At 37.9% G+C, this 21,829-nt stretch overlaps 1 protein-coding gene across 3 annotated transcripts in view; it reads left to right on the forward strand.

Annotated features, from left to right (window-relative positions):
* The window catches only part of FHIT (fragile histidine triad diadenosine triphosphatase), a 613,787-nt gene that overhangs the window by 444,794 nt on the left and 147,164 nt on the right, over positions 1–21,829 (forward strand). For all 3 annotated transcript variants that reach the window (XM_055805410.1, XM_055805409.1, XM_055805411.1), the window contains 2 exons: positions 19,213–19,358; positions 20,248–20,277. In XM_055805410.1, the coding sequence (XP_055661385.1) occupies positions 19,213–19,358; positions 20,248–20,277 (176 nt within the window). The remainder of the gene's footprint in view (positions 1–19,212; positions 19,359–20,247; positions 20,278–21,829) is intronic.

Raw genomic sequence — 21,829 nt, forward strand, 5'->3', positions numbered from 1 at the left:
GTGATGTCAAGGTGCTCCAGCAAAGCTGTATGGTCTGGGAAGAGAGTATGACTAGCGTGCATGCCCAAAAGATGTCTTGAGGTGAAGCTGCTGTTGAGATGAAGTGTCACCCTTACTACAGGAGAGCTGCAGTTCTGTCAGTTATAGCCTAAAAAAACCAAAGTCTGTGTTCTAGATTACTGAAATGTAATAGGCATGGTTGTCTGCCACTCTGATGACAAAACCACTTTGTTTATTTTTCCCCGTAAAGCTTCATTTTGCGATGCCTGGCCTACAAGCCAGGGTGGGGGGAGTGGGGGTGGATTCCACACTCTTCACAGAGCTGCTGTTGCTTAGCTCTGCTAAACATGCGTATCAGCATTTACCAGATGCAAATCATAGTTCTTTACAGATTACGCAACTTGGATAATAAAAGCCAATGTTTTTCACTTTCTGTCTGAAATTTAAAACAGAAATTTGCAACTTGCCAACATAGCAGGAAGCATTAGTGTTCTCATTTAATTTGCAGAATTGTTAAAATTAGGCGTATTTGCAAATTTAGGCTGGCCAGAAAATAAGAGTTCTGATCTAGGAAAAAAATGTTTGATGTCCTGCTATTTGTTGTTACTGACATGGCTGTTGAATTTAGTTATTAAAAATCACTGTGAACGTGTAACACAGGACAGAACAGTCAGGATACTCATAACATGAGACAGATCTTCAAATGAATGCTCAAATCACCATACTGTTGCCTGATCTGAGATCACTTAGATACTGGAATCTTTAAATTATTATTATTGTTGTTATTATTTTAAAACCAGAAATTGTCTTGTAAGCCTGAAAAATCTTTTTTTAGTACAGCAGTATTTGCCTGTGAATAAACACCAACTACAGAAGAAAAATAAAAAAAGAATGTCAGATAGCTCTACTTTCAACTTTTGCTAAATCCCAAAATAGCTCCAGACCTCATTCTGTTCTGAGATCTGCAGTGCACATCTCTGCTCTGATACGCTGCTCTTTCTGTATGTCCTGTATTTTTAGTGAAATCGGTGGGAGTTTACGGTACGTGGGACTGCAGAATCCTCGATCTTCCTTGCTGACCTGAGACTAGGTTTGGTTTTGTTTGTTGCTTGGTTGCCAGCTGGGGTTAAACCATGACAGGTGTTTTTTTTTTCCTCTGTGTTGAAAATTAACGTGCTGCTGTGATACTAAAAAATGGCTGTGAAAAAATTCATTCTTGTAGTCTGGTGGTCAAAGATGAATTCCTGATCTTGGTTTTTTTTTTTTATTTTTGGTTTTATATTGAGGGCACAATGTATGAGCACTGTAGATGTGACAATACATTATGTCACCCCTGCCGTGATCCCTGTGGCTGAGATACAAGCAGATTTTTATTTAAGGAGCCCAGACTTTCAGATTTGAGATCCTCTGGACAGCTATAAGTATTTTGTGCAATATGTTGCAATGGTGAAATGCGAAATGGAGAGTTGGTGAAGAAGTCTTTCTTACAGATTAAATTTCTTAGCTGTTGTGCTTGAAAGCTAGACACTTAACATCATTTTAATGCAGTTTTTTGTCAGTATTAATATTATAAATGTCAACGTTGAATAGCATAAGGTCACATTTTACTACTCTGACCAGAAGTGTAATCTTCCAAGATTCAGTTTTATTACTGTTATAACAGTCATGCTGGATAAGGTCACCAATATTTCTTTCAATATGAAGTAATATATGAAAGCATAGTTTATACCAACTTTATTCTCTGCAATGTGGATTTGTGCTATAAGATGTATTGACAAAGATCTACCTTAGATATATTTGCATGTAACTCTGGAGCTGGTGTAATAGTGTGTTGGTTATGCTCATTAGGGCCTTAGTCTTTGCAAAGAAATGAACCTTTGAGGCTTGTGCTCTCCGACTTCAAAAGAAAAAGGGCGTTTTCTTCAGCAGTATAGATATTTAGTCTGAAAGGTGCAGCTACACACAGCACAGCATGACGAAAATGATCTAGCTTTTGCATACGTACACTTCGGTTGAACAACAACAGTCACCAGCAGTGCCAGATTTCAAAGGTAAATACATCAAGCATATATATCAAAACCTGTGTGCACCCTGCCTGCTTATAAAGAGATAGACTGCACCAATCTTTAAAGCTGAATTAATTGGACATATACCTGAGTATTTACATTGCCTGACTTGGTGTTACAACTGCTTTTATGGGTTTTCCAAACTGCATTTGTAAAAAAGGCAATAGATACCCTTGATTTTTCTGAGTGAGGGACTGTGCTCCAAGTGAGGCCATCTTTCTTGCCCTCTGTTGAAACTCCAGCACTAATGATTTTCTTCTGTTTCAGATTTCTCTGTTGTTGGTTGTTTGGGTGTTTTTAAGAATTCTTTATGAATTTTTATCATGTGAGGATGAAATGATACTCAACTTATTAACTTGTATGCCTTACTTCCTTAGAGAAAAGTCACCAGGTTTTGTGGAAATTGAGAGAGAAAAAAAATGCAGAGGTCAAATGGTTTTGCAACATCCAGTGCTGTACTAAATTATCTAAGGCAAAAGTATTAAATAGTAATATATTCCTTATTGTACAGAGCCTGTTTGGGGATTATATGGAGCAGGATGGATGGATCCCAAGGTCCTTTCTTCTCTACCTTTTTGGTGGGATTTTTTAGCATTCTTTTAGCTAAAAAAAGTTCTTATCTCTGAAAACCTTTTTGCTTTGCTTTATCTCAAGGGTTAGCATTTCTGAATAGTAAAACTACCTTGTAAAACCAGAAATCCAGAACTGTTTCTGCCTTGTGCATGTTTGTGTGGAAAACAGAACAATATCAGTGTGGCACTCCTGCCATCAGTCAAGATCTTTAGCTGTTGCAGAAGATTTGTGTGCCCCATGCTGAAGCAACTGGGTTTCAAAACTTGTTTGATAACTCTAAAGGGGCTTTTTCTGTGCATGCATCTATTTCTGTAGTTAAATATACAAAATGTAGTATGTTAGATTTTTTTTTTTTTTAGTTGCACTTTTCTAATGGCATGTTTTTTGTGCTATGAGATAGCCCGTGAGCACTGGGAGGATACACTAGGGTACTGGTAAGGTATATCACACAAGGTTGAGGGCTGCATCCCTGCCTTGCTGCATCCTCCTGCCTGCAGTGGAGCTGATGCATGCCATTGACTGTCCATGTCTCTGCTCCCTGGGCACAGCCTCCCATGAGTCAGCAGTACAACCAGCCATGCTTTGTGGGTTTTTTTGCATGTGCCCAAAGCAAAGTGAGTGATCCAGATGTGCTATCACCTATGCTACCTACACAATAGATATGTTGTGGGAGAAGGGGGGTGCAAATGTCCCAGCTGCTCAGCCCAGCTTTTTGTCCATCAGTGTTAAGCTATATTTCAGAAAAATGTTTTGAAGTCCTGCTTGAGGAAACTTAATCAAGATAAAACTATTTTCTTGACATCTACTTCCACAGTATTTTCCTTGCCATATTGTGCAGATATACTGTTTTGCATTGTGCTTGCCATTGTGGGAACTTTTTTTATCTGATGTGTTCAAAATGATGTTTAATTACTTTAGCCTTTACCTGTTTCTGGAACATCTTTATAGCATGCAAACACAAGAAACAGGTGTGTACATGTAGGTAAGTAAGCTAAACCTCCAAGTGAGTGTTCTGTGGTTGTTGGCAAGTTTTTGTTGTTTGGGGTTTTTTTATAGATCACTGCCAGTCTCAGAAATGTTATCCTCTAAAACACAACTATTGTGTGGCTATATGAGTTAAGGCAAGAAAATATTTTTTTAAAAAATTATGTGTTAACATGTTCACTACTCTAGTAATCTGTACTGCTTTGTCAAAACTAATTTACTTTTGTCCTGAAGGTTGTCCTAGAGTACACTTGGGGAGCTTGTAGAAGTTCTGATATTGGAGTTCTGAACAAGGAAACACACTTTGAGTTTCAACGCACGTATACATCTATATATGTATAGCTTACACAACTTTAAAGGAAATCAATTAGCAATCGACTATTGCAGAGCAATGGTGATAGCATCTGGAAGTCTGGATAGTTTTCTGAGTCTGAGCAAGTCTTTTGAATTTTCCAGTACTTATTTAGGTTCAAAATTACTGGGAGAGGAAGAAGCTCCTCCTTGCAGGATTTCATTTTTGCAGGATTTCTGTAAGTGCAGATAAAAATGTAGAGTGTGTAATTAAAAAGAATGGAGGGATTATCAAATGTTTCCAGATCTAAGACCTGTAAGACAGAGTTGCTGACGTGTGGACCCCATGGCTTTGAGCTCTGTCTGATCTTGTTGACTTTTAAAGTGTGCTGGAAGACTTGTCCCTTCCCTGTTGCTTGGGTAGGGAGGCATGGCTACTGGGTTCAATTTGTAGTACTTCTTTCCTGCTCTGTCCTTGCTGGCTAGAAGGGTCAAATGAAACCATCCAGGACATCCAAGGGCAAACACACTCTTCTGAACAAACTGAAAGAAGGCTAAAATGTAAAATGACACATCTGCCCATTCTTTCTTGGAAGCAACTGTGCTTTTATTCTATTCAAACATTGGCTCCCCATTCCTCCTCTCACTGGAAAACATTAAATTACTGTAAATATGTGTTTCATGCATTTTGTAATGCTTCTGGTCATAGAGGCTGCCAGTAAGTCTAGTGGCTTACTTTTAAATGTAGGCCCCTTGATGTCTTGGCTGCTGCCACTGGAGGCTTAGGTGTCAAAGTTGTGCTACATGTGTGGTGTCAGCTCTGCCTGTGAGCACAAGCTAGAGCTCCATTCTCCATTCTTTTAATTGGTATTAAAGGAGACAGCAGCAACCTTGCAGCTGGCATCTCATTTCATCAAAGCAGTGATAAACTTTATATTCAAAAAAGCTCTCACTTCAAAATCCTTTAGTTTTGGTGACAAATGCTGGGGTATATTTGCATACAAATCAATTTTTTTTCCCAGAAAAGGCTGATTTTTTTTTTTATAAAGCTTTCTAAACGTAATTTGTCTGAAAGTTTTATGAGCCAGTTCTTTGTTTTCATATGCAGTCTGATGAGCTTCTTCTGGAACAGAAGAGACTGAATCAACATTAAATTGCTTTTCGGTTCCTCTTTTGAGGACATCCTGAGCATGTTTTGCTACAGAACAATTTCCCTTCCCTCATATAGTTCTTTGGCTTCTTATCTCCATTGATAACTGCTAATCTTGCACTTAAAAATTAGTAGAACAAATATAAATGGCTCTGGCGTCATGGCTGCAAAGGTGTAGGTTTTTTTAAATTGTTCACTGTTTGTTTAGGGTGTTTGTTTTTTTTTTAAGTTTGATTTAAAAGATTGAGGTTTTTATTTAGTTACTTTCATTCCTGTCTTAAGAAAGTGGTAGTCAAATGGAATTTTTATTTACTTTTTCTCTTTCTGATGGAAAATGTGACTTAAAAGGCCTTAAATTCTACCCTACTGAAAATCTATCCTATAGAAGCACTTTTATCTCTTGGTGACTAGTTGCATGGCAAAAACATCTCAGCCTGATCTATCCTATTCTTGGACACCATTTTATCTCCTCTGCAATCTACTGTCTGTAGTGGAACCAACATTCTTTTTATCACCCAAGGTCTGATCTTCAAGCTTTCACCTTCAAAAGCACAGCCATCCTTAGGCAGACTGGTAGCTCAGAATGATTTATAACTGAGGAGAACTTTGAAGTTCCTATAAACAACTGGAAAGCAGTGTTTTCTGCCTTTTTTAGTTATACTGCTTTTAGTTTGCTTGCTTCCACTTAGGCATCTCTTGTGTCTTCTGTTCTGTATCAGTGACATGCAGCCAGGAATGACTGTGCCACCAGTTTCTGACTGGCCTGATAAGAAACATAAGATAGCAATGCAAAGCCCAGGAAAAATGATTCGCAAGTGTTTTTCACACCAGTGGTAAGTAGCAGCATGGGGTTGCATGTGAAATGCAGACAGGCACATTCAAGGAGACTCTGTAGAGAACATGTGTTTAATTTCCAGAGCAACAACCATGCACATCGCTTTTGCAAGAGTGAGTTTTATAACAGTGTACACAGCCATCACTGACATGTTGAGAGGTCACTGGGTGATTCACATCCAGCAGCTTAACAAGAGGAAGCTGAACAAATGACAGTGGAGATGCTTTCATTTGGAGGAGTACCAAATGTTCCTGCTTTTTCAGCCCCTAGATATGGGATATCTACTTTGTGACCTTCGGAGAGAGAAAGACATCTATGTTTCTCAGCAAGACGGCTTTGATGGTGGTCATAAACCCCCAAGAACGCTGTGTGCTTGTAATTTAGAGAAAAACCTGAGCGATCTACAAATTTACTTACTGGAACAAAGTTTGTGATACCAAATGCAACATCATTTTTTTTCCCTTGCATCAAGGATGCAGTTGGAGTACTGTCATCTTTCTTTGGTTTGGCTTTTTCTTTTTATAAACTTACTTTCTTTTTTTAACATTGAAAACATGTCAGATTTAAACCATTTTTTTTCTTCACTCCAGGGAACTGTCTGCTAGCAACAAGGACAGTGACATACTGTTGTTATCAGCTTATATTATGATGACACTGAGAGGTCCAAACCAGAGATCACAGCCCAAATCTTTGGGGGTATGTAGGCGTGCTGTGAAGTGCTAACAGCTACTCAGACCTTGCTCCAGGGAGACTTTTAGGCCTGTGATTAATTTGGAGTGCACAGCAGTCTTGCAGATTTCCCACACTAGTTCCGACAGTGGCAAGAGAAACACCTATTAATGAGGGTCAGGTAGGATGTCAGGGTTTAAGGGCTGTAAAAGCAGATGCTTGCCTTGATGGACCTCAGCCTAAAGCATCTGATAACCTTGAACCCTGTCCTCACACTGTACAGTGCTCGGGGAGCTTCCAGCAGGTATTGAGGTTCATGTGGATGTTTCTCTTTGGGCCTGTGCAACTGTGTCTCAATAAATTGGAGGAGGGAGTGGAAGGGAGAAGAGCAGCTTCAGGTCTCTACTGACCAGAAACTCACAGAGGGAGACATAGGAGATTTCACTTCTGAAAACATCTTTTCATACCCCTTGTTCTGTTGAGTTTTTTGTTGATCTCAGAACTGCAAGACATTCAGGGTCTTCCCTTGCCAGTTCTGAGACAACACCCACTTGCTTTGGAACATTTGTTTTTCCCAGCACTGACCCTGGACTAGGGATGAACATCTTTGGCTACTTTCAGTAGTATCAGCGAAGGAATCAGACATTGGTGGCTTTTACTAGTAACTGACATGCAGCAGACCATTTTGAGATCTATATTTGCTCTTGGAGACTCCTGTTTCTGCAGAGCACTGGTCTGATTACTTGGCTCTTTGTGTGTGTCTTCTGTGCCTCCCCACAAAGGCTGACCTCTGTGAAGAGCAGCAAAAGAGGATCTTCATCCTAGCAATTTGGTGAAGGTGATGGACTGATGTGGAAATGCTCTTGGCAGAAAGCCAATGTTGTGTCACACAACTCCCTGCTGCAGTCAGCCCTGCAGGGATTTTATCATGCTGTATGTGATGGGGTTCAGTGTTTATGGAGTGCAAGAGGGCAAACAAGACAGGAAATGCCTTCTCCTGCTCTCCTCCTTGAGCAACTGTTAAAGAGCTAAGCGTATGCTGGGTCTGGATTTGCAAATCATTATAATGACAGACTGTGACAATAAAAAGACCCATGAAAATAGATCATGTAAAGAAGTCCTGGATTAAGGAATCCCCTGGTACACTGGGACATGATAAAACCCCAGTAAGTCAATAATCTGTGCATTAAGAACTCCTCTGGTTATGTAAAGGAACTAAACCAGTCTGGTTTACTCAGTGAGCCAGAGGAAGTGGTAGCTTGGGTATGTAATAGCATGATAAAGAGTGCTTGCTCTTCAGTAGCCCTTACAGTCTAACTTGATTTACAGATTAGATCTCTGTTATGACAGCAGAAAGACTGTAATGATGCCAATGACCGTGTCTGAGAGAGTCTCAGTTGTGTCTTTATTCCAAGTCCACAGAAAGGAAATAATAAAAACAGATAATCACATTAAAGTAATGGTTTCAGATGACACTCACACAAAATAAGGTTATTCAGAGTTAAACTGCTAGTTTGTCTTCTTCATTCTCATGTTCTTGAATATTGCAAGAGTCCTGGATGAGGATATGAATTTATGTACTGTGCAGGCTGAAATGCCTAGCTATGATGCACAGAGCTGGGAACAATGAGCGTTAATGACAATGATAGTATTAGAACAACATCTACAGAAGCAATCATGATTCAGGGCCCTGTTGTTATCCAAGAGGGCTTATTATGCAAGTGAAAAACGGCAGGAGAACTGCTTTCTGATTCTCTTATCCTTTATAGCTTTCATTGTCTCTGGTGCTTTGTAAACTATGTTTTACCATTTCTGCTTGAGTTTTATTTTTGTATTAAAAGGAGGGCTTAATATCGGTAGTTCTGTGATTAACTACTCTACGGCTGTTTTACATTTCCTCAGCCTTTAAGTATGACTTATCCGAAGACTGAGTCCCCTGGCAGGTGAGGGAAAATGCACCTCTGGGAGAATTTTGCCCTAACACATGCACTTTCTATGAACGTTCTTATTGATATCAAGCTTTTTGTGTTAAAGCAGATATGAAATAAGTTGTGAAAGTTAAGTAGCTAAAGAATAGTGGCTTAAAATAATTTCTTTTCCTGTTAGACTGCCTCTGAGTCTCTGTTTAAACACTACGTAAGGTCTTTGGTATTTCCACCCCACCTTTCTCTCTGCTGCAGCTGAGAGAAGGCTGATTCCCTGCACTGCTACACTGGTTGTTTTAATCCCCAGATACATAAACTGCAGAGGCTATTGCTATATTCCTCTTCATTTTGAAATACTTCTATCAGTCCTCAGTTAAATTTCCCTTGTTTACCTTTTCAGGTAAACCATTCACCAACTATTACTGTTTCGAAAGGTCACCACTTCTCTCCTGGAATGCATGGAGGGTTATGTGCATGCTCCTGGGCTTTACTGGTGAATAATGTAGAACTTGGGATGTCAACAGTACTGTTTCCAGTAGGTCCTGCTAAACAGCAAAGTAGCAATAACATTTGCAAAAACAATGATAAACTTTCACTTGCAAAGTCATCTCTCTACTACATCTACTTCAACTGTGTGTTAAATGTTACTGCCAATGCAGAAAAGGTAATCATCTAGGTTCTTCATCATGGACTTCTTCAATTTTAAACATTCAGAGGAACTGATGGAAATACACTGAGAATTATTATTAGGTGCAGCAGCAAAGATGTAGTCTTGCAGGGCGAGGGCACTACGATTTGCCTTTCTGCCATGCAAATGTGCTCAACGGCTCTTTCATAAGGCAGATAGAAGGTTCTTTTGTTTTCCAGACTGTTACTAAAGGTGCTGATGTTATTACAGAGGGCTAAGCCGTTCCTGCAAGAGGTGTAGAGAGCATTTCTTCTTTGCAAGAGAGTTTCTTTCTCTTCTTTGTAATTTAGGCCCATTGTATTCTGATGGAATAGTTCCTTGGAACAGCATAGCCCTTCCTGTTGCTTTAGAAGCAATTTCAGTAACTAAGTGTGCAAAATATGCCATGAGAGCTTCCAACTTAAGGTAAACACAGCTCTCCATTAACTTTATTTGGAGCAGTTGTCTGAATGCCCTAACAAAACTAGGTAGAAAACCACTTCAAAGGAATTAATGGGAATCAGGTGGTTTATTCCATTTACAAACTCTGAAAATCCCAGCATATGTTACAATATTCTTTGAGGAATACACTTAGTGTAAACCAGTCTGAATTATCCAAATTCAGTTTTCCAGGGCTCCCTGTTATTCATGTTCCTCATTATCTATCAATTACTTTCAAAATTACCTTCATTACCTGAAACCTTGATTATCCAAACATATTCATTGTCCCCTGTGATACTCTGATAATTGATCTTGTACTGCATTCCTCCAGCTGATGCTCCACTGGTTATGAAATGAAGGCACTGTTTGTCTGGCATGCGCTACCACAAGCTCATCTTTCTGTGTGCTGTTTGGCATAGGCTTAGTGCAGAGCTATAAAGAATACGCACAAAGCTCTTGCTCATCTGCCATCAACAGGTAGCTGGAGAAAGTGGACCTGTTATCAGCTTCTCCAGCAGTAGGTCCAATGGAACCCTCCTTGAAATAACTTAATTCTGGAGAAAACAGAATAGGATGGGAGGAGTGATACTTCCTAAGCAGCAAGGTACTTCAGCGCTGCCATGAAGTACTGCCTTTTCACAGTTCCAAATCCAATGGTTTGCTCTGTTGGTCAAACCAATTTATTTTCAAAATTAAGCAAGATAAATCCCAGGGAGGTTCACCAAATATTTATCTGTTGGGTTGTGGGTTTTTTTGGTGTGTCCTGCCATAGATGCCCAGAGGAGCAAAAAAGATTGTGCTTTCAAGTACCATAGACAACAATGTCAATAATGCTTATGGTTTGTACAGAACCTTAATTCCCAACACATTCTATGGTGTCTTTCTACCAGGTTAAATCTTGTTTCCAATAAAACTTAATGCCTGGAATATGGCATCCAATGAATTACAAAAAAGTAAATTTGTCATAACTAATATTTAGCAATTAATTATTCCCTAACTATTGTTCCTGAATCATGAGCTAGAATAAACTTCATAACGATCACATTATTTTTTATATAAAATGATGCCACAGCTTTAATTAAGATTCAATGCTGAAGAATTTTCTCACAAGTTGCTGCTTGTTCTCAGGTGCAGAGGCTGGATCATGAGCTTACTTCCTCTGTTTGAAATGAGGCTTTCCAATGACATGTTGCAATTCCAGCAGGGTTAACTTTGGTAAATTCAGTTCAGTGCAGTCTTCTGGTGGTGCAGATCATTTGGACAAGACTTGTAGCTGCTGAGCTGCTTTGCATGAACGTATTAGTTTCTATGGCAAATGCCATTGCTCCAATGTTTAGGCAGAAAAAAATGCTCTTTGAGTGTTGCACCCCAGATGTTGTTTGGTGTCTCCTGTCAGCTTCAGGCATGGCTGTTTATTTCAGCGGTCTCATACATGTATAATTGGTATATGTGCATAGATATCTTCATGTAATTATGAATAGTTTCATTATATATTTAGAAATATGATATAACGTCTGGAGGAATATAGACATAGTACTTTTGGGTTGTTGTACAGACGTATTTCTTTTACATGATCTTCTCAGAGCATCGTAGCAGTTGTAGATGAAGTCCTTTTGTATTGTAACTTCTACATTTCCAATTCAGCCACTGGTTATTGCTTTTGAGTCTTCTAAGATCAAAAGCTTAACGTGATTATAGAATGTGATCATGATTCCTAGTACAAATGTAAGTTTAGATCTGCAGTAAATTTCCACCAAATGAAACTTGGATCAGAGGCATGTTTCTGAGTCACGAATTCTCCCATGGCTATTCTCACTGTGGTTCCACTTAGGCACCTGCTGTTGCCCAAGGCTGCCCCTGAGGTCACTAGCTAGCAGAAAAGGACGAATCCTACAGTAAAATACCACTTGCTATGAGGAACTGAGCTTTCAGTTGACCTACTTGACATACCCTAAAGGCATTTAAAGGGAATATCAAATATACGAAAGACTTGTTTAAAATGAAAAGTGAAGAGTTCCAAATCTCACATTTCCCTGCTGTGGCCCTCTGTCTTGTGGAGTAGCTGTGCTCTGAGTAGCAGTACTTTGTACTTTGGTGTGCTATCTAGCATGGTTTAGACTATAAGCCATTTCTATATTTAATGTATTGCCTTTTTTTCTACAGAAAAAGTAAAATAATATTTATTGTTCCTTTCTTGGAACTATTGCATGTTTCATTGACATGAAGAGCTATTTTAAGTAGCTTCAGTGGGGTGAGAAGATCAGGTAGAGTAAAAAACCATGCTATATAAAAGCTGCATTGTGGTCTTAAAACTTATAGTACAGAGAGATCCATGTCAAAGATTTATCCTGATTGCTCTTGGTTCCACTGGAACCACTAATTCTCTGTTTTATTGAATAGATCTGGTCTTCTGTATTAGTGTAAACATGTACTGAGCTGCCTTATCAAGATCAACTATGTTTAGATAATTTTCTTGTCTTAATGACTTATTTTATTAATGCTGAGATGTGCCATAGCAATATTTAAAAAATGCAGTGTATGTGGGTTTAAGAGTAAGAAGCAATTTTGAAGTTTTTATTGTAATTTCATTGCATTTTCATTGGTTCTTAATCATCTTTATTGTTCACAACTAAGTTTTCTCCCAAACTAACAAGTTCTTCCTGTATTGTACCAAAGCAGCCTTCTAAAATATATTTAAATCCAGTTCTACATGTAAAACTCATGGAAGAGTGGTCCTCCAACTTTTCCTATTATGAGATGATCACTCTTAATCCAAATAGCCTCTACAGATTTCCTTCCAAAAGTGAGTCACTCTGTCCCAAGTAAGATTTGTCCTGGGGGGTAGACATCAGTTCTTGCATTACTACGGTTTTATGTATCTCCTAATTCAGAGGGTTTAGTGGGGACTGAACGCATGTCTTGATGTATTGTTGCAGAATATGTATTTGATTAATTTTTAAAGGCTTTCTGATGTCTTGCATGTGTATACGCATGCACTATTTCAGCTGTTTTCACTTCCTTCTTAACTCCTCCTATAGGCAGTGTCTGTGGAACCATGATTGTTTTCTTCGTATAGAGAAATTTCTCCCATAGCCTTAAAAATGCGAAGAATTGTTCAAGGGCAGAAAAAAAGATAAGTGACTGGCAGTTGTTTTTCATTTATATAAATTTTATTACTCATGCATTCTCCTGTGTTTTTTATGAGCTGTGGGACTACTTTCTGTTAGCAATTAGAGCTTTTGAACAAAGAAAACTTCTGCTTAGATGCAATGATGAATTCAATACCCCTGCCTACACTCCTCAGTTGAATCTGGGGACAACATTGTGGTGAGTTTTAATACCTGAAGCTTCATCTGACTGATTTTCTCTGCTTGGGGCACTTGATGCAAATTCATGTAAAACAGAGTGTAAGAAAAGAATAATCCCTCATCCAGTTCCCCACAGTGCATTACTTCTGCATTCCCATCAACTAGCTTATGGATGTGCAGAAGGGGTCTTTCATACAGACACATGAGATGGTTAGAAATAATCACTTATTGCAGACTTCTGCAGCTGGTTCTTCTGGCCTCTGAGCTCCCAGCAGCCACACCAAGGTACTGTCTTCACACCTCAGTGAGGGCTAAACTGGACACTGAGCAGCCCTCTCACTCAAGGGACACCCTCTCTACGTGTCTCTCAAATGCTTCCTGCTGTTAGAAAGAAGCGGTCGTGGTATCCATGGTGCTATAGTCTGTACTAATCCCAAAATGAGCAAATCTCTGATCTCCAAGGTGGGACTTCTTGGTGAGAGTTGCTTTGTAAATGATTAGGGTGTTTTCAGCCAAGATGCTGCTGTGCTTTAAGTTACTCGCCCAAGCTTATGAAATACATGAAGCAATATTAAGTATCCCTAGGTACCATAGTCTGGGTCACTTTTTTGTTTGTTTTTAAAAAATGTGAACCAGTTAGTCAAAATATTAATACAAAAGTCAGTTTTTATGAGTTTCCCAAACTTAATTTATTAAGGAAAAATTTTATCATTCACTAAACTGCTTTTTGTATAAAAATGTTAGAATGCTGAAACAGGTCAAGAGTTTTAAAAGTTTATGAAATCTTATTTACTACTACTAATCTTTAAATTATATTTTTCAATTATTTTTGTTGAGATTTTTGACTCTTGTGCTGTTGTGAGAGGGAAGACTTTTTAAAATCTTATAAAAGATCTCCTGAACAAAAACAGTATTTTCAACCCAACATGAGCTATGGATTCCTGACCATGACACATTGAAAATAAATCATTTTCCTAAGTTAAACCCTTTTGTAAAGAATAGTTTAGAAAACTAACAATATGGTCAAATGCAGGAGCTTCATAAAGAAGTAATTACTCTTTCACTTTTAGATATTCTGCCTTTTTCCCCTTGTATTTTGTTCTTTTAAAGCCTCACATATTAAGAAAACCTGTCAATTTTAATGTTTTTAACTGGTTTCTCAAAAAAAAAAAAAAAAAAGAAAAAGGAACTTTATTCCTATTGTTAGAATGTCAATACCTGGAGAGCTTTTAATTTTTTTCCTTTATAAATCTTTGAATTGTTCTGTTTGAAGTTCAAACTCAGAAATAAAACGAAAGTCAAAACCGAAAGTGTTTTCTATATAGCAAACTAATGCACTTAACCAAGAAAAAGCTGTGTTTTGTTCTAAAGCTTGTCACATAAAATGAATTTTGACTTCTTTTGGGTTTCCTTTTGGTTTTCTTACTGTTTTTTTACTCCCCCAATGGCCACTTTTCCAATGTTTCAGAACTACAGAACATGTGTACCTTGATACCTGTGTGTGAAAATTTATAATGGGCATCTTGTGGGGTTGATCAGAATCCTGTTGAAGGAAACACAGAGCCTGGATTAGACCTTAAATATGGAATTACGATAATATAGGCTTCAAAGTCAAAATTTGTGTAAAGCAAATAAAAATTGCTGCTGCGCCTTGGAGTTTCAGCCTCCACTCTGTATTAGTGGAAGGAAAACTGCATTTGAAGTAGTCAGCTTGCAAATGTTGGCCTTGTGTTTTGCTTTTCTTGCAGAATCTGGGCCCTCTTTGTCTGATCAACTTGAATTCATTGTGTGGTTAACAAATGCTCACTTTTCAGTAGTGACCCATAATCTCCAGTGTGAGCATATCCTTCAATACTTGGATGTAAATGTGTACAGAAACACATTGCAATAAATGCCTCTGAATGCCACTCTCAAAGGGCTCCAGTTACTATGGTCTAAAAAGTCAATGAAAGAGTGAAAGAGCTTTACAGAAATGTGTGCAGCCTTGACTGTTGGGGGCTGAGAGCTGGCACGTGTTTCATCATCCTTGCTCTGCTGGTGTGTAGAAACTTGTCGAACTGTGCCTGCTTGGCCTCTAGCCTGAACTTTTCCAAACAGGTTACAATCTTAACAGACCAACAGGCATGGCTGTTAATTTGAAATATGGATGAGGCTTACAGGCTTTGGTGCATTAATCTACCTACCCCTGGTTGTGCAGGGAGTAGTCTATTGTGCCAAATATATAAGAACAAGTGACTTTGTTGAAATCGTAGGTCATCCCTGGGTTTTATCTCAGTTTGAGGGTAATGGGTCTGATCCATTTTTGCTTTACCACTACTTTATGGTTATGCACTGCCACTAATATACCTGCAGTTCATCTACTATCTACTGGTAGTCTTTGGAAAATACTGACATTTCTAATTGTTTAATGAATCTTTAATGGAGCTTTTAGTGCATATAAGGGTATGTATATCGAATTGTGTAAGCATATTTAGGTATTAGGAAAAAAGTAAAGCTGATGAGAGACTCCTGTAAGACTTAGAGAGGAATATATGATCACAGATTATAATAAGGTGTAAAAGTTTGCCACACTCTAAAATGGAGAAGTTGATATACTAAATTGCACATACTCTAATGATGTAGACTGACTCGGGAGAATCTGAAGGAATTAACAGCTGTGCACATCAAAGCTTAAAAATAGAAACTTCATCAGTCAGTAACAGTTCAGAATGAATGAAGAAATCACAAAATTATTAATTATGATGGTTAGAGAAAGGAAACAAAGTTCAAATTTTCTGAAGGCAGAATGCTGTCTTCAATCATGCAGCATGTCTACTGGGTATCAGCCCCTTGTCTTGCTGAACCACCCTGTAAAACTGGGATCTGTTGCCCAAACATAGGCACCTACTGCAATTTCAGATATCCTAAGTTGAGTCAGGCTTCCCACCTGGTTGACAGATATGACACAGGGCATACGGAAGACTTCTGCCCTTCTGGAGTGTCAGCTGGATGCCCTGAGGCATCTCAGATGGCAGTAGATGCTTCTAAGGAGTAATTGCATGTAGACATAAGTACAGAATCACTTTCACTTGCATCTTTAATACACAGTCACCTGAAGCACATTGGTAGTTCATAGCAGTGTTTGCAGTGGGTAATTGCAGAAAGCAATGAACAGTGTATTTAATTTTAAACTTAGGAAGAATTTTGAGGTTCTTAGGAAGAATAGAGAACTTAGATTAAAATCTGACCAGGCTATAAAGTTAAACACTATCCTAATGTTAAAAACTGTAGTTAAAAGTATAATTTAAAGTTGCAGCAAATGGTTCTTTTCTTAATGACCTCAAATCCATGAATTCATTCTAACATTTGCCTTTTTATATATTCATAGTTAAATATAACTTGAATGTTGTCCTAATTACATTCTCATGTTAATTTAGCTCTGATTCAGAATTTCTATCATTATTCTTTGTAGAATTATTTTGAAATGATGGAAAGTTCAGTAAAGATGCTCTAGTGTGTGATTGTGCCTTTGAATTATTTATCGCATTCAAAGACAGAAATATGGTTAAAATCTAGTTTTAGTTGTAAATGTGTCTTGCTAATGTAAGGAGGAATTGAAAATCCGTTTTTCAGAACAATATGGTTTATGGGTGCATCATTTGATATTGCAAGAGTGCTTTGTGGCCCCACATGAGAAGAAAGTCTCATGGCTAAATAAGAAAACATCCATTGTACCAACTGGCAAATGCTATCTGAGCAGATAAGACAGATAAAGTGTGGAACAGGAGAGGGAGAGAGAGGTACAAAGACAACTTGCCTAAACGACAGAGCAGATTAGTGACAGAACTAAGAAGAGAAAACAGATCTCTTGTCTTGGTCACAGCCAGCACTTACACCATGCTCTCTCCCTCTGCTATGTTCTATGGAAAAAAAAGCTCTTGCAAGCAGTGTTTAGCCCATGCTTTTCACAATGCATCACAGTAGCAAATAGCACAGTGTTAATATAAGGTTATAGAAACCGTGATTAATGCAAAAATTCATACTTGTGGCTGTGGCCCTGAGCTAGGTAGAGAACAAACAATCGCTGGTGAGGCGTGTGCAAGTCTGAGAGTGGAGAAACTGCTGGGGAAAAATCCTTAAGGAGAAAAGGTAACTTGTCTTAATGTAAGCAGCAGTTTTGCTAGAGGTAAGTGAGGGGAAATTCTTCATTTATAAATGGTTCGTTGACCCATGATAATAAAGCAGTGCTGCAGAAGAAGGATAATTATCTACTTAAGTATCAGATGCCCTAAGGGTAAAAGCTTCCCTTCTCTCCTTTTGAAAAATGAACTCAGATTAAACAAATGTCCTTTTTCCTGTTTTAGTGTTGACATGGATTTTCTTTTTATGAGTAAAATTAATTAGTTTTTCTATTCCTTTATTCCTGGTATGGAAATCAGGTCTGCCAAGCAAGTTTCCAGCTATTCCCTTGGGCCCCAAGTTCAGCCAACAGCATCCTTTATGGAGGTGCTTTGTACAGTGTGCTGGGAAGGCACAAATAAATTACAGGAGTTTTATTATGTCCAGTAGCTTGCCAAGAGGCACAGCGTTTTAGAACTAAAACCCCACAAAACTAGGTTTTTTGTTCCCATCCAGGATTGGTTTATTTCCAAGTTCTTCCTTTCTAAATATATATTTCTCCTCTCTTAAATTTTAATACTGTAAGTTGTAATAAAAGAAAAAGAGAATAGTGATGGTATAGCTGATGCTGTACTGAAAACCCCTGAGGGCCAGATTTTCAAATTAACACCTTCAGCTGGGGCCAGTCTTCCCTTGTTCTGTTGGGAGCTACTAGCTGTGGAGCTTGCTTGAAAAATCTGCTTCTGCTTTAGCAAATATCCATTACAATCTTGTCTGTCCTCGTCTTGACTCTGAAAAATGGTCAAAACCTGCCCCTACTTCTTCCAGAAAATGTCTGGTTTTCTCTCCAATTGGGATTAAAAATGAGATTCCTATGATAAACTTGGTGAATGTAAACATGTTGCCTCTGTTTATGGAAATAAATATTTTTCACATGTATTAATCTTTATTTCAAATGCCTCATGTGGTTCCTGAAAATCAGGTTGATGTAACCTTTCTGTGAACCTGTTAACTTGAGAACATCTCCCTAGTTACCTTTTCTGAAGTATAGAGAATATTCTTGAATAACTGCAAACTTCAAGATGCAGTGAAAATAAAGATTACTTTAATACAATGGCATGGAACTTTAGTTTCTTCAAATAGTCCTTTGAACACTCGATTCAATACTGAAAAATAAGAAGTTGTTAATTTTTATAGCCTTTGGTCTTGAAAATTCAAGTGGTGTTAAAGGTGATTTTAAGGTCTTTATTCTGCAAACACAATACTGTACATCTGAGAAAAAATCCTGTCTGCAGGGAATTGAAATAAGAATCAAGTCCCAAGTACTTGCTTGTTGGATTTACACAACTGAGTCTCTGGCTAAGAATTCTGGACCCTATTAATAATGTTACGAAACTGACGTTCAAGTGAGGAATCATAGCAAATGTTAGTTCCTGTGAAGACAGCAGATCAGATGACTGTGAATAGTGCCCGTGTATTTCCATTGTTTACTTTATAGCTTCCTTTCACTGACTTATGAAGAGCAGTCACCAGGGTAGAATAACATCAAGGTATATTTACAGTGTGGTGAACACCACACTTAAAAGGAAATAGTCTTAATTATCTTAATGTATTTCTAAAAACATGTAATATTTATAACAGGTGAGCGTTCCTTGTGATTGGTAATTAATGTGATATAGAAATAAGCATTCTGCTACTATAAGCATAGTGTGAGCTTTTCACATTTAGGTACCTAAAATTAGAGGTGTAAGAATAACATTTTTGAAAATACATACCACATACGCACAAAAGCATTGCAAAACTGCTGTTTCAGATCACACACCCAAACCCATCTTAAATTCCTTTGGCTTTCCCCCATTTTTAATCACAATAGGAAATGTTTCTGACATTCAGAGGTCTTAAATACAGGTATCTCTCCATCAAAGTGGTAACTCTGAGTCTCTGAAAACTTTGCTTTCCTTTAGATGTCTCAGTAGCAACCTAAATTTAGTTATTTTGTCCGTATCTGAGGGAACTTCTGAACAAAACATCATATGATTATCCGTATTTAGCCTTATATTTTAGTTGCTCTTGCTGTAATCCTTGGAGAGGAAGAGTTTAGCCAGTTCAAAGGTGATCAGAAGCAGGTTACAGGCTAGGGACTGAGACCCTTGTCCTTCTGGACCACTCAGACTTGCATTTGTGCCTTGACAATGCCACCTTCAGATGTCCTTGTTTGTCCTCTCCGGCCAGTGGAACGTTTCCGTGACTTGTGTCCTGAGGAAGTCGCCGATTTATTTTGTACAGCGCAAAGGGTTGGCAATGTGGTGGAGAAACACTTCTGCAGCACTTCGCTCACCATTTCAATTCAGGTTCGTAAACCAGTCAACTAAAAAAGGTTTAATGGTTTGTTTTATCAAGCTTTCAACCTTCTTCCCTAGTCCAATGACAAAAGGACTTTCAAACTTCAAGGGGCAATAAATGCAAAATAATAATAATAAAAAGTAGTACAATAACTGCATTGCAGTCTGCCAGATTTGCCATTGAAAACTAAAACACAAACCAGCAGATAAGTGTGGATAATTAGTAAGTGCAAGATTTTGGAATAAGCCTGCAAATTCTCCCAAGCACGATGCTTACTTGTGCATATTTCAGCAAATACTCTTCATACTCTTTCTTCAAAGAAGTGCTTGCAGGATTGACCTAGAGAAGGCAGCCACATCACCCCATTCAGCAGGTAACCTACTGCTTGTGATAGAAACAGGTAATTCCTGCTCACAGCCATTTATACGCAGGCAAAGAGATGTAGCCATCTAAATCTGTTATCGGTCTTGACCTTTCAGTTATTTGTGCTGGGTGTTTCTATACCAAAAAAGAGCTCTGTTTAAAGCAAATCAGGAATCTAAGCTCATTTCATTAGAATAAGAATTTAAGCAAGCCTGCTTTGATTAAATTCTCACATGTCTGGTTTTATATTCACAAGGATCAGAAATCTCTTGCTACCTATTAAAAAATATGATCTGAAAGAATAAAAAATAACATCTGTCGGTTTTGTGGTCAGATAAAGACAAGTTTCTAACATTGCCGTGGCCTTATATTGAAAGGCGTCTTGTCCAAAAACTGTGTTGAATGGTCCCCAGGAAAACATGTTAAATTAGCATACAGTGAAATTGGATGTAAATGATTATTGAGTAAGATTTCTGAATTGTTGCATGATCCTTGTTAGCTTCTCTAACCCAAGACTTCTCCCTTTGCTTACAGGATGGCCCCGAAGCTGGACAAACGGTGAAGGTGAGTGCTTATTATGCAGAATACAAATTAAGAGACAATTAAAAGCACTAATAAAAGATCAAAGCTAGTCATCTGCAGACCATTGCTGTATTGTTATTTTATCCCTGAGATCAAAAAATCCCAAGTGTACAATAACTGTAAATACTTTTTATTGAAATTGCACAGGATAATGTTTACAAGGGTTTTTTTCTAGGTAAAAATTTTCAATCATGAAAATATCTTTTCTAAGCTGCTGGGTGTATTTATGCAAGGAAAGCCTTGGAAAAGAGGCATCTGTTTAAGTTTTTTTGTTTGTTTTATGGAGAAAATATTGCCCTTCCATTCATAATCTCTTTGTTTGTCTTTTTATTGCCTAATGAGTTGTAGCTAATTATAGCAACAGTTAAACTGAACCACATTATGAAAATATACCTTTTGTCTATTCCTTCTCTCTATATATTCATATCACATTCTTGTTGCTGAAGTTCAAATGTAATGGAGCCAGTGAAGCTTAAAAACAGATTTTAAGTGTTCTTCTAAAAAAAAAGACAGTGGGGTGGAGGGGAAGAGAAGGATTTATGATTATACTCTCAACTTGAGTAATAACATAGATAACATCCAAGATGGCTCTCCAGCCATGTTTCACTACCTCATAATGCAAATGCATGTGTGGTTAGATTATATGCCTGAACATTAGACAAAGGCTATTTTTTACATTCGGAATCAAAGGAAAGTCAAATATGGCTATGGGTTAGCACTTTGTAAAATCAAATTAGATGCCTCAAAGCTGCTGTTTGGGTTGATTAAGGCAACTGTAACAACCAAATGATGGCGTATAAGAAATATTTTACTACTTTCCAACTTGCTGTATTGACCTTATTTTTCTTACTCCTTTTTGTTGCCTGCTTTGAATATTTAACAGAGAGGTAATAAAGAGACGAAGAAATTAGAAAATCCCCAGCCTTTGGGAAGCTGAGGAGTGATGAAGGAATGTAATGCAATTCAGTTCTGTACTGTGACAAAACAGATTCCTCTGCTTGTGACTTAGAGTGCACTGGGTGGGTTTCACTGGGAATGCCTTTTGATAGGTAAAATACTAAGTTTAACTACTTTCCAAAGCAACTTTTGTCATTAACACCGATGTGTTTTAACTAGTAGATCACAGGATTTATTTTAATACTTTTGGCAATATTTTTTTTCTGTGTAAAGAAAAGGTTTATAGGGATGTTTACCTTAAAATACGAAAAAAATTACTAATACAAATAAGCAAAACTACATGCAAAACTCCCATCTTCTGTGATTGTGACCAGTAATGTACACTCATGTAGACCTTAAAAAGGCAAGAAAATCTGTATCATTTTGTATTTGTACTGGAGACAAAGTGCATTAAGTGTTAATCTATCCAATATATTGCAGGATGGTAGCCACCCTTCATGCTTCCTTCTCACAGTTTTAATAAGCAATGAGATGAAAATGGCCTGCTCTTACAGCTGTGAACCCCTAGACTCTGTAATAAAGAGTGTGTATTCATAAATCAGAGGTTAGCGTTTGCTTTTCTCTACTTTTCTGCGTC

This window comes from Falco peregrinus, chromosome 5 (assembly GCF_023634155.1).
Source record: "Falco peregrinus isolate bFalPer1 chromosome 5, bFalPer1.pri, whole genome shotgun sequence".
NCBI lineage: Eukaryota > Metazoa > Chordata > Aves > Falconiformes > Falconidae > Falco > Falco peregrinus.